The sequence below is a fragment of the Oryctolagus cuniculus genome, chromosome 17, assembly GCF_051225735.1.
Source record: "Oryctolagus cuniculus isolate XC-2025 breed Fujian yellow rabbit chromosome 17, ASM5122573v1, whole genome shotgun sequence".
NCBI lineage: Eukaryota > Metazoa > Chordata > Mammalia > Lagomorpha > Leporidae > Oryctolagus > Oryctolagus cuniculus.
Genome location: NC_142883.1, coordinates 36,899,878 through 36,917,007, shown reverse-complemented (window position 1 = coordinate 36,917,007; position 17,130 = coordinate 36,899,878). Strand labels below are relative to the sequence as shown.

General features: G+C 45.2%; 1 protein-coding gene across 10 annotated transcripts in view; it reads right to left on the bottom strand.

Annotated features, from left to right (window-relative positions):
- USP32 (ubiquitin specific peptidase 32) overlaps positions 1-16,586 on the bottom strand; it is a 213,024-nt gene extending 196,438 nt beyond the window's left edge. For 3 of the 10 annotated variants that reach the window (XM_089317328.1, XM_089317329.1, XM_070061012.2), the window contains exon 1: positions 16,472-16,586. Coding sequence is in view for 3 of the 10 variants with exons in the window: in XM_008271181.5 (XP_008269403.1) it covers positions 16,093-16,150 (58 nt within the window). In the remaining 7 variants the exon portion in view is untranslated. Of the gene's footprint in view, positions 1-16,092; positions 16,361-16,471 lie in introns of those variants that run through there. The other 7 variants (XM_089317333.1, XM_089317327.1, XM_089317330.1 and 4 more) reach the window with 6 other exon arrangements.
- Between the last annotated feature and the right edge of the window lie 544 nt (positions 16,587-17,130).

Here is a 17,130-nt window from a genome sequence, read left to right as displayed (position 1 = left end):
AAGTAGAATAAAGGTTACCAGAGACTGGAGGAAAGAGGATTGGGAATTATTATTTAATGAGTACAGAGTTTCTATTCGGAATAATGAACAAGTTCTGGAAACTGACAGTGGTAATGGCTTCACAATATACTATAAATGTACTTAATGGTATTAATTAGACATTTAATTAAAATGATGAACATATTATATACATTTTACAATAATAAACTGGGGAAACTAGAGGAAAAGTACATACACAGCTGAGTTTGTGAAGATCATACAAAAATTCACATGTAATACTTTAATTTTCAACCATTTATTTTTACTTACTCAAAAGGCAGAGACAGACAGACAAAAAGATCTTCCATTTGCTGGTTCACTCCCTAAATATGTGCAAGCCAGCACTAGGCATGCTGAAACCAGACACCAGACTCAGTTTAGATCTAAAGTACTTGGGCAGGAACCCAAGTACTAATGCTATCACATGCTGCTTCTTTGGGTATGCATTAGCAGGAAGCTGGAATAGCAAGTAGATCTAAGACCTGAACATAGGCACTCCAATATTGGATGCAGGCATCCCAAGAAGAATTTTCATGGCTGTACCAAACACCTGCCCTCAACATTAAAATATATATATATATAATCAATAATTTCTTGGGAACAAGACAGTATATGTGGGGCCGGCACTGTGGCACAGTGGGTTAACGCCCTGGCCTGAAGCTCCAGCATCCCATATGGGCGCCGGTTCAAGACCTGGCTGCTCCACTTCCCATCCAGCTCTCTGCTATGGCCTGGGAAAGCAGTAGAAGATGGCCCAAGTCCTTGGGCCCCTGCAACTGCATGGGAGACCCGGAAGAAGCTGCTGGCTCCCGGCTTCGGATCGGCACAGCCCCGGCTGTTGTGGCCAATTGGGGAGTGAACCATCGGATGGAAGACCTGTCTCTCCTTATCCCTCTCCTTTTCCCTCTCTCTCTCCTCTCTGTGTGTAACTCTTTCAAATAAATAATCTTTAAAAAAAAAAAAAAAAAAGACAGTACACGTTCCCATCTGCTAATTCACTCTCCAAATGTCTAGCCAGGGCTGGGTTAAGCCAAAGCCAGGAACTCAATCTGGGTCTCCCACAAAGTTGCAGGAACCCAAGAACTTGAGCCATCAGTTGCTGCCTCCCAAAGTACATATTAGCAGGAAGCTAGATAAGAAACAGAGATGGAACTTGAAACAAGCACTTAAATATAGAAAGCAGGTGGTTTAACTACTAGGCCAAATGTCTGTCTGCCTGCTTGTGTGATTGTGTGTGTGTGTGTGTGTATATGTATGTATGTATGTATGAGGCAGAAGACTGACAGAAAGACAGCCCCCATCATCTGGTTCACCCTCTAATGCCTCCAACAACCAGGGCCAAGCCAAGGCTGAAGCCCAGTGCTGGAAACTCAATCCAAGTCCCCCAAGTGGCAGCAGGAATCCAGTCACCTGAGCCATCACTGCTGCCTCCAGCATTAGCAGGGAGGTAGAATCAGGAGTCAGGGCTAGGAATTGAATGAACCCAGGCACTCAGATGTGGAATCCAAGCACCCTAATTGCTAGGCCAAACGCCTAACAGGCAAAATGTTTGCCCCCACATAAAGTATTTCAGAAATTCCTTACAATGACCCTGATAAGACATATAGCTGAAAATACAGTACTGTTCATGAGAAAACTATATTTGTATTCTTTTTTTTTTTTTTTTTTTTTACAGGCAGAGTGGACAGTGAGAGAGAGACAGAGAGAAAGGTCTTCCTTTGCCGTTGGTTCACCCTCCAATGGCCGCTGCGGCCGGCGGGCTGCAGCCGGCTCACTGCGCTGATCCGAAGCCAGGAGCCAGGTGCTTCTCCTGGTCTCCCATGCGGTGCAGGGCCCAAAAACTTGGGCCATCCTCCACTGCTCTCCCAGGCCACAGCAGAGAGCTGGCCTGGAAGAGGGGCAACCAGGACAGAATCCGGTGCCCCAACCGGGACTAGGACCCCAGGTGCCGGTGCCGCAGGCGGAGGATTAGCCTACTGAGCCACGGCGCCCGCCAAAAACTATATTTGTATTCTTATTACAATCATAGCTCATATTTTTTCTTCTTGCTTTCTCGTAAGTATTTATGTACTAGAAAAATATATATAGCCTTTAGGAAAGGTTTACAACAGTAATGTCAAATTAGCTCTGGCAAAAATTGAGGAAAATAAGTGTTTTTCAAAAACTAAGGAGATAACGGTGAAGAATGGAGTAAATTTGAAAATCTCAAAACTCCACCTGTCATGTTTTCACTTGCATAAGGAAATTCATAAACATTACTGTATTTCAGACACAGGGATTCAGCATACTAAAATAAGGCCTACCTTTCAGCTCATCTTATCCATTGCCAGGACCACAAGAGGTAGAGGTTAAAGTAGAAACCGTGAGTATCCTTTCAAATCCTCAAACTTCCATAAAAACACAAGATGAGCAAAAGTCTATTCTACATCTCAGTACAACCCACAATTGCCTATATTCTAATAAATTCTTCTAACAAATATAGAACTGCCTGTCACCCAGTGGAGTTCTGTGAGAGCTATATTCAGTATCATTCTTATGAACCTGCATACTGGGAATTTAAGATATGAGCCACACGTTTAACATTAGGACAAGACATAGAAATGGGGGGAGGGGGCGATGCTGTGGCATAGAATGTTAAACCTCCACCTGCAGTGCCAACATCCCATATGGTGGCCAGTTTGAGTCCTGGCTGCTCCATTTCTGATCCAGCTCCCTGCTAATGCACCAGAGAAAGCAGCAGAAGATGGCCCAAATGTTTGGGCTTCTGCACCCACGGGGGAGACCTAGGAGCTCCTGGCCATTTGGGGAGTGATCTAGCAGATGGAAAATCTCTCTATTCCTCCTCCCTTCTCTGTATCTCTGCCTTTCAATTAAATAAATCTTTTTAAAAAAGACACAGAAATGAAAATAAGAAGGTACTCCTTAAAAGAAAGTAAGACAGGTCTCCTGATATTAAAAAAAAAAAAAAAAGCAACATATCACGCTCATAAAAACACCAAGGCTTGGGGCCAGTGCTGTGGCAGAGCAGGTTAAGAAGCCGCTTGCAGTGCTGGCATCCCATATGGCACCGGTTCAAGTCCTGGCTGGTCTACTTCCAATCCTGCTCTCTGCTACAGCCTGGGAAAGCAGAAGATGGCCCAAGTCCTTGGGCCCCTACACCCACATGGCAGACCCAGAAGAAGCTCCTGGCTCCTGGCTTCGTATCAGCACAGCTCCGACCATTACGGCCAATTGGAGAATGAACCAGCAGAAGGAAGACCTCTCTTTCTGCCTCCCCTCCCTTCTCCCTCTGTGTAACTCTGACTTTCAAATAAATAAATCTTTAAAAAAAAAAAAAAAAAAAAAAACAAGGCTATTAACACATGGTTCTTTCAATCTTCAGATACATACTAAACACCTATGTTTGCTTAAAACAGTACAAAGTAGTTTAAAAAAAAATGGGGGTGAAGGGAGCTGGCATTGTGGCACTGTGGATTAAGCCACCACCTGCAATAATGACATCCCATGTGAGCTCAAGTTGCAGTCATGGCTGTTCCATTTCCAATCCAACTCCCTGCTAATGCACCCAGGAAAGCAGCGGAAGATGACCAAAGTGTTTAGGCCCCTGACACCCAGATGAGAAATCCGGATGGAGTTACTGGTTTTGGCTTGGCCCTGCTGCTGCCCAGGCCACTGCAGCCATTTGGGGAGTGAACCAGTGGATTGAAGATCAATAGGGGCCGGCACTGTGGTGCAGCGGGTTAACGCCCTGGCATGAAGCTCTAGCATCCCATATAGGCACCAGTTCAAGACCCAGCTGCTCCACTTCTGACCCAGCTCTCTGCTATGGCCTGGGAAGGCAGTAGAAAATGGCCCAAATCCTTGAGCCCCTGCACCTGCGATGGAGACCTGGAGGAAGCTCCTGACTCCTGGCTATGGATCTGCACAGCTCCAGCTGTTGCAGCCAATTGGGGGGGTGAACCATCAGATGGAAGACCTCTCTCTCTCTCTCTGCTTCTCCCCTCTTCGTGTAACAGTTTCAAAGCAATAAATAAATCTTTAAAAAAACAGGCCAGCGCCGCGGCTCACTAGGCTAATCCTCCACCTTGTGGTGCCGGCACACCGGGTTCTAGTCCCGGTTGGGGTACCGGATTCTGTCCCGGCTGCCCCTCTTCCAGGCCAGCTCTCTGCTGTGGCCAGAGAGTGCAGTGGAGGATGGCCCAAGTGCTTGGGCCCTGCACCCCATGGGAGACCAGGAGAAGTACCTGGCTCCTGCCATCGGATCAGTGCGGTGTGCCGGCCGCAGCGCGCCGGCCGCGGTGGCCATTGGAGGGTGAACCAACGGCAAAGGAAGACCTTTCTCTCTCTCTCTCTCACTGTCCACTCTGCCTGTCAAAGAAAAATAAATAAATAAATAAAATAAAAAAACCATCTATCTATATCACTATCTGCTCTCTAACTGCCTTTCAAGTAAACAAATACATCTTTAGGGAAAAAATAAAAAAGGTTTCCCCCTCAAGAACTTTCAATCCAGACAGGAGATTAATAGTCACAAAATAATAGCATATGTATGTGAATATATTCAAATGCAAAGGATATAAATTAAGAGTCATAGGAATTCAAAGGAAATAACTAAATGCTGGATATTCTTGGAAAGTTTCACAAAATAAAACTTAGGCAAAGTCTACAAGGATAGACAAAATCAAATGAGAATGAACCCTTCATAATCTAACATCATCTCGCCTTTCCAATACCTTGTACAATATAAATTAGAATAGATGAAAGCAGAGAATAGGTCATTCCAGCGAAATCAAACAAATGTGAAATGAGAAGAGCAAACTAATTATCCCACAGGATGCTTACTGTGGAGAAGTTAAAAATTCTAGGTGAGGGGGTGAGCATGTGGCCTAGCAGCTGGGAGGCTGCCTGGGATGCCACATCCCACATTCAAGTGCCTGGGTTTCAATATCAGCTCCACTTCCACTTTTTCATGTGCCCTATTCATATTACAAAGCATTGGTTGTTTAAGAGAAATGTCTCAGAATCAATCAAACCAAAGCTCAAATGCAAAAGCTGATGACCCAAATCTGACCAAACGAGTTCAATGCAACACAAATTATGAATCCCCTGCTCCTTTCATAAAGGTCCTGTCTTCCTTTCTCCTTCATTTACTACTGAAAGCTTCATGTATTCAGTTTAGAGCCACAAAGTGTTATTAACAACCCAAATTTTAAATGTTTATATTCCTAGAACACTTGGGTATTTACATAAGTGTCAAGAAACTATTCTGTAACAAATACAATTCATCAGATTGTTACCATTAGTTTTATTTTGTCAGCTTTCTCCTTTATTAAGACAGCACTAAGCAGTCCCATTCATGCAGCCAACATTTATAAGACCCTGCCAATTACCTTGTAGACTCAGAGTCCTTCTCAAGGATTTCAGAACTCACAGAAGATAGAGGGAACAGCCAACTAACTACAGCTGTAGTGCAGTAAATAAATACTACTACACTGAGAGTTTCTTAGAGCCAAACAGGTGAGAAAAAGAAAAGCCAATGCCAAGGAAGGTTTCTTAGAGGCTTCACAGCTGGGCTTAGTTTTGATGGCTAAGGATTCAAGGAGGCAGGCAGTCCAGTGGAAAGATGCAAGCCAATTCATCAATGAATATACACTTCAAGCCAGCTTCTATGCAAGCTTCTAGAAATAAAAATAATACACTGGCTCTAATTTCAAGATACTAGTTTTTTTTTTTCTTAATTTGCTTTATTTGGCAAGTTTTTTCCCAGAAATCTTTTATTTAAAGAATACAAATTTCATGCATTTCATAAAAACAACCAAAAATACAACTTTAGGAACACTGTGAATCTTCTCACTGTATCTGCCCTCTCACCCTTCTTCCTCCTCCCTCTCCTATTCCCATTCTTATTTTTTACTAAGTTCTATTTTCAATTAACTTTATATACATGATTAACTCTACGAACAGTTTTGTTTTGTTTTTCATACTATTTGTTGAATTCTTTACTTAGATACTAGTGATCTTATCAGAAATCTTCATAGAGATGCTTAAAATTTGGTGTTAAAATGAGTTCACCATACACACACACAAATAAAGATTGTACAATTCTATTTATATGAGGCCCAAAAAGAGGCCTAATCAGTGGTGACAGGTGTCAGTATAGTGTTTACCTTTGAGAGGTAATACAGACTAGGAGAAGACAGGAAGGAACCTACCGGGGTGCTGGAAATGTTCTATGTCTTGACTTCACTTGGTTACTACTTGGGTACATACATAAATATTCATCAAGCTCTACAGTAAGAACTGTGCACTTTATATTAGTAATAAGGCAAGAGATGGGGAACCTTTGAAACAAGAGCATTTCAAGATCTAGGAAGCAGTATTTGCTGAGTGCTTGGGCAGGGACGAAATCACAAAACTACCAGGTGTGCCATACGGAAAAGACCAACTCAAACCACACGACACAGGTATCTTCCACTGAAATGCGCCTTAGTAAAATGACTAGAGGTACATTTCATAAAGATTATCTGGTACGACTATAAAAAATAAACCGAAGGGCAAGAGATAACAATGTTTCAGTGAACAGATGAAAGCCTCTTCTAAGGTAATACCTTTAAAGATACAGAAGAAACAGGAAATAAGAGTATAGTATCAAAGTGACACTGTGGATAGATCAAACGTGAACACAGAAAAGAAGTGAAGTGTTTCAAATGATGATCAGGCTTCTGGAATGGGCCCATAAGCAATTCGCGAAGATATGCAATATTTAAAATGCAGCTGCAGATTGCTTCCTGTCCCTCACCTCCTCACACGTTCCCAAAGAGCTCTGCAACCCTGCACCACGTACCGCGCCGAGTTTGAGAAAGTTGCTGAGGACCTCAAGCAGCTTAAGACGAAGCCAAGTGATGCTGAGATGCTGCTCATCTGTAGCCACTAAAAGCAAGCAGCTAAGAGCAACCTAAACACAGAATGGCTCGGCATGTAGAACCACAAAGGCAAGGCCAAGTGGGATGCCCAGAGTGAGCTGAAAGGGATGTCCAAGGAAAAACTTTAAAAAAAATTTCATTTTATTTAAAAGTCAGAGTTAGACAGACAGACAGACAGACAGAGGCAGATCTTCCATCTACTGGTCCACTCCCCAAATGGCCACAAAAGCTATGGCTGAGCCAGGTTAAAGCCAGGAGCCAAGAGTTTCAACCAGGTCTCCCACATGGGTGGCAGAGGCCCCAAACACCTGGGCCATCTTTCCCTACTTTTCCCAGGCCATCAGCAGGGAGCTAATGGATCCCAAATGGAGCAGCTGGGCCATGAACCGGAACCGATATGGTATACCAGCATTGCAGGCAGTGGCTTTACAGGGTACGCCACAACCTCAACCCCTTGTACTTTCTATAATCAGCTATAAAGAAATAGTTTCAAATCAGCACCTCAAAAAAAAAAAAAAAAAGAACTGGTATATAAACCTCCATCCAATGAAAGATTTCACTTATGGATGCTTATATAAACTGAAAAAATCTCTAAACCAAATTTATTAATCAAAAAACTGTTAAAAGACAGTGAAGAAGGTTGGCGCTGTGGTACAGCAGGTGAAGTCACTGCCTGCAGTCCCAGCATCCCATACAAGCACCAGTTCATGTCCTGGCTGCTCCTCTTCTGATCCAGCTCCCTGCTGATGCGCCTGAAAAGGCAGCAGAAGATGGCCCAAGTGCTTGAGCCCTTGCACCCACATGGGAGAGCCGGAAGAAGCTCCAGGCTCCTGGCTTTGGATTGGTCCAGATCCAGCCGTCACAGCCATTTGGGGAATGAACCAGTGGATGGAAGACCTGTCTCTTCTTCTCTCCCGAAACTCTGCCTTTCAAATAAATCAATCAGTCTTTTAAAAAAGGAGCCAGCAGCTTCTTCCAGATCTCCCACATGGGTGCAGGGGCCCAAGCACTTGGGCCATCCACTGCTTTCCCAGACCAGAAGGAGAAAGCAGGATCAGAAGAGGAATAGCCGAGACATGAATCAGTACCCATATCAGATGTTGGTGCCACAGTCAAAGGCTTAATCTCCTAAGCCACTGCGCCAGCCCCAAAAGAGACTATTAAAACATCTAAAAGGGGAAAGCAGTGGAAGATGGCCCAAATGCTTGGACCCTCGCACCCATGTGGGATTCCCAGAAGAAGCTCCTGGCTCCTGGCTCCAGATTGGCCCAGCTCTGGCTGTTGCAGCCATTTGGGGAGTGAATCAGAGGATGGAAGATCTCTCAGTCTCTGTATCTCCCTCTCTCTGTAACTCGGCCTTTCAAATAAAATAAATAAATAAATAAGTAAATAGGAAAAACAAAGCATTAACAATAGCAAAAATTAGGGGAAAAAAGAATCTCAGAAAAAACTAATCATAAAATTTAAAATAACCTAAATTGTTTAGAACTAATGAGAGAACTCTGTATGATGCTGTAAATTTTTTTCTCAGCTTCCAAACTCTGTACACTTTAAGCAAATAAGTTTCCAACTCTAACCAGACATATGTCAGTAGAATAATACTAGCCGTCATAAATAAAAAGTACATAAAGATTAGGGGCCAGTGTTGTGGCATAGAGGGTAAAGCCACAGTCAGTGATGCATGCATCCCATGCGTGCCAGTTCATGTCCTAGCTGTTCTACTTTCCATCCAGCTGCCTGTTAATGCGTTGAGAAAAGCAAAAGAAGATATCCTAAGTACTTGGGCCCCTGCCACCTACATAGAAGATTCAGATGAAACTCCTGGGGCTGGTCCAGACCAAAGTCAGGAACCTAGAATCCATCTGGGTTTCCCATGTGCATGGCAGTGGCCCAAGTGCTTGGGCCATTTTCTACTGCTTTCCCAAGCATATTAGAAAGGAGATGGGGCCGGTGCCATGGCTCACTAGGCTAATCCTCCACCTTGCGGCGCCGGCACACCAGGTTCTTCTAGTCCCGGTCGGGGCGCCCGATTCTGTCCCGGTTGCCCCTCTTCCAGGCCAGCTCTCTGCTGTGGCCCGGGAAGGCAGTGGAGGATGGCCCAAGTCCTTGGGCCCTGCACCCCATGGGAGACCAGGAGAAGCACCTGGCTCCTGGCTTCGGATCAGCGCGGTGCGCCGGCCGCAGCGCACCGGCTGCGGCGGCCATTGGAGGGTGAACCAACGGCAAAGGAAGACCTTTCTCTCTGTCTCTCTCTCTCACTGTCCACTCTGCCTGTGAAAGAAAGAAAGAAAGAAAGAAAGAAGGAAGGAAGGAAGGAAGGAAGGAAGGAAGGAAGGAAGGAAGGAAGGAAGGAAGGAAGGAAGGAAGGAAGGAAGGAGAGAGAAAAGGAAGGAAGGAAGGAAGGAAGGAAGGAAGGAAGGAAGGAAGGAAGGAAGGAAGGAAGGAAGGAGATGGAACAGAAGCAGAGTAGCCAAACTTAAAACCAACATTCTGAAATTGAATTGAATTGAAAAGCATCACAGGCAGCGGCTTAACCTGCTGCACAATCCTGGCCCAAACATGGTTTTGATTTAAATGCAATCCAGTATCAAGGACTCCAAAAAAATACTTCATGGCAAGATTTCAAAGTATCAATTTTCCTGAATCTAATTCACAAGATAGTGATGAACTTGAGAATTCCCTAAAATAGTTTCAGATTAATGAGCATTAAATCCCTAACAAAGGAAGGCATTAAGTGAAGGCCTTGAACACTAGTAATCTCTAAAAAGACAGATCTTAGAATAGATACATCTGAAGATAACAGTACTTTTTTCTTATTAAAGATTATTTATTTATTTATTTATTTGAAAGGCAGGAATACCTGGGGAAGAAGGGGGTCTTCCAATTACTCATTCGGTCCCCAAATGGCCACGACAGCTAAGCCAAAGCCAGGAGCCAAGAGCTTCCTCCAGGTCTTCGACGTGGGTGCAGGGGCTCAAAGACTTGAGCTGTCCTCCGCTGCCCTCCCGGACGCATCAGCAGGGAGCTGGATCAGAAGTGAAGCAGCTAGGACTCAAGCCCACACCCACATGGGATGCTGGCACTGCAGGTGGAGGCTTAACCTTCTATGCCACAGTACTTAAGAAGCTAGTTTTATCAGACTTTTGTGTCGATCATTAACTATCAACTCTTAACTTCCAAGAGCTCTTTATTATTACTTAAAAGGAACAAGAGAACTTACTGGCATGCAGAAGAGATAGAATGTCTCAATTTAAACACAAATATCAAGAAAATCCATGTTCTGGGGCAGGCATTTAGTACAGCACTTAAAACAACACTTGGGACACCCACATCCCCTATCAGACTGCCTGGGTTTAAGTCCCAGTTACACTTAGGATTTTAGATTTTTTAAGTCAATTATTTTTTTTTTAATTTATTTTATTTATTTGAAAGGCAGAATTAGAGAAAGAAGGAGAGACAAAGAGGTCTTCATCTGCTAATTCCCCAAACTGCCCCAACGATCAGGGCTAGGCCAGGTGGAAGTCAGGAGCTTCTTCCATGTCTTGCACATGGATGCACGAGCCCAAGCATTGGGGCTATCCTATGATGCTTTCCCAGGAGTATTAGCAGGGAACTAGACTGGAAGTGGAGCAGTGGAGACACAAACTGGCAACCGTAAGGGATGCCAGAGTTACAGGTCGCAGTTTAACCTACTCAGCCACAAACCTGGCCCCAGGATTCTAGCTTTTTGCTAATGCACACCCTGGTAGGCAGCAGATGCCGGTTCAAGTCAAGTCCCTAATACTCTGGCAGATCTGGATTGAGTTCCAGGCTCTTAGCTTCAACTTTGGGGAGTGAACCAGGGGATGGTAATCTTTTCAGTACTACTAATCACATCACCACTTTTAACTCATAAATAAAATTCTTCCACCACTGCAGATGCTTAACATTAAAGCTTCTATTTCAAACTATCAGCATTAACTTCTAATACTGAAAAAACAGATTTTCCACAGTCACAGCAAGAATAATCAGGGCCAGAGCTGTGGTGTAGTAGGCTAAGCCTCCACCTGTGTTATCCCATGTGGGCACTAGTTCATGACCCAACTGCCCCTCTTCCAATCCAGCTCTCTGCTTATGGCCTGGGAAAGCAGTGGAAGATAGCCCAAATGTTCTGGCCCCTGCATCAGCGTGGGAGATCTGGAATAAACTCTTGGCTCCTGATTTCAGATAAGCTCAGCTCCAGCTATTGCGGCCATTTACAGAGTGAACCAGCAGATGGAAGACTTGTCTCTTCCTCTGTTACTATGCATCTCAAATAATATTTTTTAAAAAAGAAGAATCATTTTCCTAAGTTTTCCTGTGACCTAGCATATAGTGGCCTGCCAAAAATCTTCTCTTTCTCCTCCTGAGAAAAATACCAGGTCACTATATTTTTGTTGTACAATCCCAACTCCAAATTACTTTCACATCTTTCTGGAAGGGCATCATGAGTGCTGTCACTATAAAGTCTCACTAACTAAGCACAAAGACAAACAATGAACAAGAAAAAAACAATTGCTCAGTTTAGTAAATGGAGAAGTCACTAGACATCAAGTGATGTCATCTCATTCCGCTCATCCCCCAAAATCAAGGTTTCATCAGTGTATTTTTTAAAAAATTTTTTTCAAAGATATAGTCATTTCTTTGAAAATCAGAGTTACAGAGAAGGAGGGAGAGGAGAGAAAAGGGGCAAGGGAGAGAGGGAGAGAAGGGGGGAAGGGGAGAGAGAGATCCTTCATCCACTGGTTCACTCCCCAAATGGTCACCAGGAGCCTGTAATTTCATTCAGGTCTCCCACATGGGTGGCAGGAGCCCATGCACCTGGGCCATCTTTTGTGGCCTTCCCAGGCACATTAGCAGGGAAGCCAGATCTGAAGTGAAGCAGCGGGGACTTGAACCGGTGTCCATATGGGATACCAGCATTGCAGGCAGCAGCACAACCCACTGCACCACAATGCTGAACCCTCATCAGTGTATTTAACTCCTCCTTGTTACCAATATTCCAAATACACAAACAGCACTTTTGTGACTACACATACACAGACTATTTTAGTAAGTGAGAACGTTATTCCTTCTCTGTGAAATTCAATTTTCATTTATAAAATGAAAAACTATGCCAAGTCAGCTATCCAATAAAATTTTTTAATATTAGGGGGCCGGAGCTGTGCCGTAGCAGTAAAGCCACTGCCTGCAATGCCGGCATCCCATAATGGGTACCGGTTCAAGTCCTGGATGCTCCACTTCCAATTCAGCTCCTTGCTAATGTACCTGGGAAAGCAGCAGAGGATGGCTCAAGTACTTGGGCCCCTGTACTCACATGGGAGACCCAGGAGTTGTTCCTGGCTCCTAGCTTCAGCCTGGCCCAGCCCTGGCCATCATGGCTATTTGGGAAGCAAAACAGCAGATGTAAGACCTTTCTCTGTGTCTCTCTTTATCTGTGTAACTCTTTCAAATAAATGAATCTTAAAAAGAAAATTTAAAAAAAAAATTTTAATACTAATATACTGAGACACTTGGGAAGCAAAATCTTGGTTAGAGAATCATGTTTCAGAGCATCTGAGGGTTGGTGAATAAGCAAAACAAAAAATACTGCAATCTTATAACTATTACATGCATAATTATTCGATAAGCAAACATCACAACCTGTAAGAAACTAAGAAATTAACTTCTTTAACATAACATTATTGAGTACATATTATAAAATGAGTACAGTGTTAGGGGTACTTCCAGGCCATCAAACATACCCACACACACTTTGCATTCCTACAGAATTCCCTTCTACAACACTAGAGCACTTAACTTGTTAATTATTTACAAATGATATAAACACTATCCTTGATTGTGTATTTTACTAAGCATACACAAATCAGAACTATAAATAGAACTTTTAATATTCCCATTCCCTATGGATAGTCTTGCATACACCTTGATGTATACACACTTCAGTGGAGACCATTGGCTCAGGCTATATGACTCTGGGTAGAGTGAGTTTTGTTTGTTTCTTTAGATCCTAATTCATAACCAGAGTTCAGTAAAAACTTGTTGAGTGAATGAGCAAAAGGAACTCTCAAAAACAGGAACCCACAATATAATCTTTTTGATATACTACAGTTCATCACTCCACTACTTAGTCCAGTATTAGAGCCAAACTTGAAGATTAGAAGACATTCAACCATTGTGTCTTAGTACCACAATTTAAAAGTTAAGATTACTTTAATTCAATCAAGTCATGCACCAAAAGAAAAGGGGTCTGTAACCCTCAGTCTCAAGAAGTATGACTGGAAAGAGAAGAGCAGGGAAGAATAACTAAAGATGATTTTTAAGGTTCCTTGGAATTGTAAAATGTTCTAAACTGCAACTCATCTTTCATTCAGTGTTTAATGAATAATAACTGTATCCCAAGGATTTAGAACATATTTCAAGACTACACACACCACAAACTTAGATGCAATAAGAGGGCAAAAGATGAAGGACATAGCTGCTAAAATTCTGCTTCCATGAGGTACAACAGGTATACTGCCTTACAAAACACATGCAATCTAAACCAGAGTCAAGCCTTCTCTGTGTTCTACTCAAATACTTAAGACAGACACAAGTCAAAAACAAAAGCTTTCACTGAAAAACCTCCCTAAAAACTGTTTCAAGGTATACTTTCAGAGAACTGTTAAGGTTTATACAACTTACATACAGTCTAGCTAAATTAGTATATAAACCCAATCTTCTTAATATCTATAGCTTCTGAAATGTAAATGAGTCACTAAACTGCCCTTTCACTCAAGCAAGCCCAGGAAGTGTTATCTGTTATTAACATAACACACTGCATTTCCCAGGCCCCACTTTGCAAGATCAATTGCCTACAATTCCATGTTTGTATGTGATAAGATACCCAACTATTTTTTTTATACTCCCTAATTATGGCTAGGAATTATTTAGTACTCAATAATCTTCGATAAGGCCAAGGAGGCCAATATTCCTGTTTTATTAAGCTTCTTTTTATTTGTAAAATGACTCATATAATACATAATGGACTAATGTATGTTTGTCAAATTTTGTATCCCCCTCTCCCCCATTCATTTTATACATAATGAACAGGTGGATGAAACCAATGAATATAGGTTTTAGTACCTATTTATGGAGGCACACAAAAAGTTTCAAACCATTTCTTAACCCCATCAAAAACTGTATGAACTTTCTATAATCTCAGTAAAACAAATTCTATATTGGAGTCTGACACAAAAATACTAATACCTACTTGCAAAAATGTAAAAAAAAAGGCTCCTGGTTTACATTTAGAAATGCTATCTCATCAATTTATTCCTCTCTTTTAATTTTCCTCCATAGCAAAACCAGTAAGACAAATTCACCCAAACAAGTTACAAATAAGGTTTTAACAAACATTTTGCTACCTCTTCCAATATCTGTGTTTTAAAATTCAACAGGCAGACACAACAAATTGAAAACTTTCAGTCAGATCAGTTTAAAATGCACAATTAACTTCATTTATACTTAGAAACATACAACCTTAGTTTAATATTAAACAGGCTAGAGTTGATAAAAGTTTTAGAATTTCTTAATGCCAGGTTCACAACTGGTATTCCCCACCTCAAACTTAAACACTTCTGAACCTTGCAACTATAAATCAGTCTGACTGATGTCCTCTCCCGTGCCATGTAAGCCATTGCCTAATTGAGGCCAGACCTGTCAGGCTCAACAGCATCCCGGAAATGACTAGCCTACCAGGGCTGGAAATATATCAAGAATTTGGAACATTTCTCATATTGGGGCAAAGAAGAAAGCTGAAGTGAGACTGTGCGTAAGAACAACCATTATGTTGTTCCACAAGACAAAAAAAAAATGTTTTTGTCTTTCCAATAAGTCCACAACCAACATAGCTAAACTGTGTATCTTACAGTCGGATGATCGTCCACTAAACTTCTCTCTCTTCTATATATGAGCAAAAGTTCCCTCCTAAATTCTCATTCTGAATGCCTTTGATCTCATCGGCATTTTATATCCCTCGCGACTGAAAATCACCTGGAACATGTCTGGTTTCTTGGCTTACAAACGTGTTAACAATAATGTCTAGCATCCAATCTGCTTAATGTTTTTCACTTCTTACCCTGAAAACCCGTTAAAAGTCCAGAAGAAATACACGTACACACAGACAGACACACACTCAAATCCCAGTCCTGAAAAAATTAAGTCCCATTCCGGCCATCAAGCGTGCACTAGACACACTCGCAGCCAGCGCGTGCCCGGCGCTCGCGGACAGCGGCCTCAGGCAGTGGGAGGGGGCTGGGAACACCACACCGTGCGGCGGAGCCAGCGAGCAGCAGGCCAGTCCCTACAGGGAGCTACAACACAGCATCACCAGGCTGGCCTCCCGCACGCCAGTTCGTGGGCAGGGACGGGGCTGAGAACCGGGAACCAAGTGCACTCAAAGGCTCCGGTCAACGTCGGAAGAGATGAAACCGAAGACAGGGGCGTGTGGCAACGCCAGCTGTCCAGGCTCATCTCACCCCAAACACAACTTAATTTCAAGTCGTTCTGACCAAAGTCAGCCGCTCAAAGGGTGAGCGGCGGCAGCAGCAGACGCCAAGAGACCCCCGAGAGACTGGCAAATGCCCTCGGAAAAGGCAGACTCCCCAGCAGGAAGCGGCTGCTCGCTCCGCAGCCGCCCCCTCTCTGCCTTCCTTGCAGCCGAGGCTGTCAGGAACCGGCTTAGGATGTTGTCGGAGGATTTCACGAAGGGAGAGGAGGAAATGGCAGAGAAAAATGAGGCTGGCGGGCTGGAGCCACCCAAGAAAAGGGAGCGAGGGCTTCCCTGGCCCCCTCCAGGGTGGCAGCGCCACCGGAGAGCCAGGCCACTGCCCTGCCAGCGCCTGACACCTCTCTCCGGGAAAGCGTCGCCCCCTTCCAGCCGGTCCCAAGGCTCCACCACCGCCTCCCCGCCGGCCTCGCGCCCCCACGACAGTGCCCCTCGCCGGCCTCCCTTCCCTTCCGCCCCAAGCGCCCCACGCCCTCAGCCTCCGCTCCCCTCCCTGGTCACCCACCCTCTGGGCAGCCCGTCGCTGGCCTCCCCGGCAGCTCGCCCAGACCCCTCCCCCCTCACCTCTCCTCAGCGCCTCCTCGTAGCTGAGGAATCCGATCCGTGACTCCTTGGCGCCCATGCTCCCCTCATCCCCTCGGCCGGGGGTCGGAGCCTGGCCTCGCCCCCACCCCCACTCCCGCCTCCTCGGCGTCCCTGGGTGACGGTGTCGGCGTCGGCGTCCCCCGGCCCCCTCCTCCCACCACACTAACAAGTGCGGCTTCTGCCCCGGCGGCTCCTCCCGGCCGCCGCCACCGCCTCCATGCCTGATCACGTGACCCGCTCCCACCCCGCCCCCTTCCCCTCCCTTCTACTCCGCCCTTCTCCTCTCTCCTCCTTTCCCTTCCCTCCTCACGCCCTCTTCCCTCCCCCGTCCCCTCCTGCCAGCCCCGCCGAGGGTCACCTGACCCGAGGCCCGGGATTGTTCCGGGTAATGGCCGCCCGGTGCCTCACACTCCGCCCCGCCCCACGCTAAACGCGCGCAGGAGCGTCGGAGGAGGGCCCGCCTCGCTGCACGTAACGCATCATCCCCACCGTCCCGCCAATCCCGAACCCCGAGACCCGCCCGAGCCTCCGCCGGCCGGGGCGGGCGGTGACTTCCGGGGCGCTCGGGGACGGGTCGTCCCACCCACACGTTTTGGCGCTGGGCGGGCGGGGTCGAACCGGGGTGGTTGGTGTTTCTGCGACCCAGACCCACCTTGGCAGACAAGTGGAGTCTCAGAGGACGGGACGTGATCCTGCAGCGCCTGAGAGAAAGGGGAGTGCGGGCGGGGGACTTGGGACGTGCGGGACTATTTTGACTGCGAGGCAGCTGTGAAAGGAAACAATCTCTGCTTTCCCGTGAAAGTGAACCTTAGAACGAAGTGGATAATATTTGCTCTTCGCCTCACCCCTTCCGCTGCCCCAGCTGCCCCTGGGCTCCCCTTCTCGGCCTTGATCCAGCCGCCCCTCTCCGGATGCTTCTGCTTGAGCCTGCGTCTTGGCTTCGTCTACCTTGCAGCTTCCCAGAGTTACGCTCCTCCAGAAATGTGGGGGTTACAAGGCTTAGGACGGAGTCCTTTG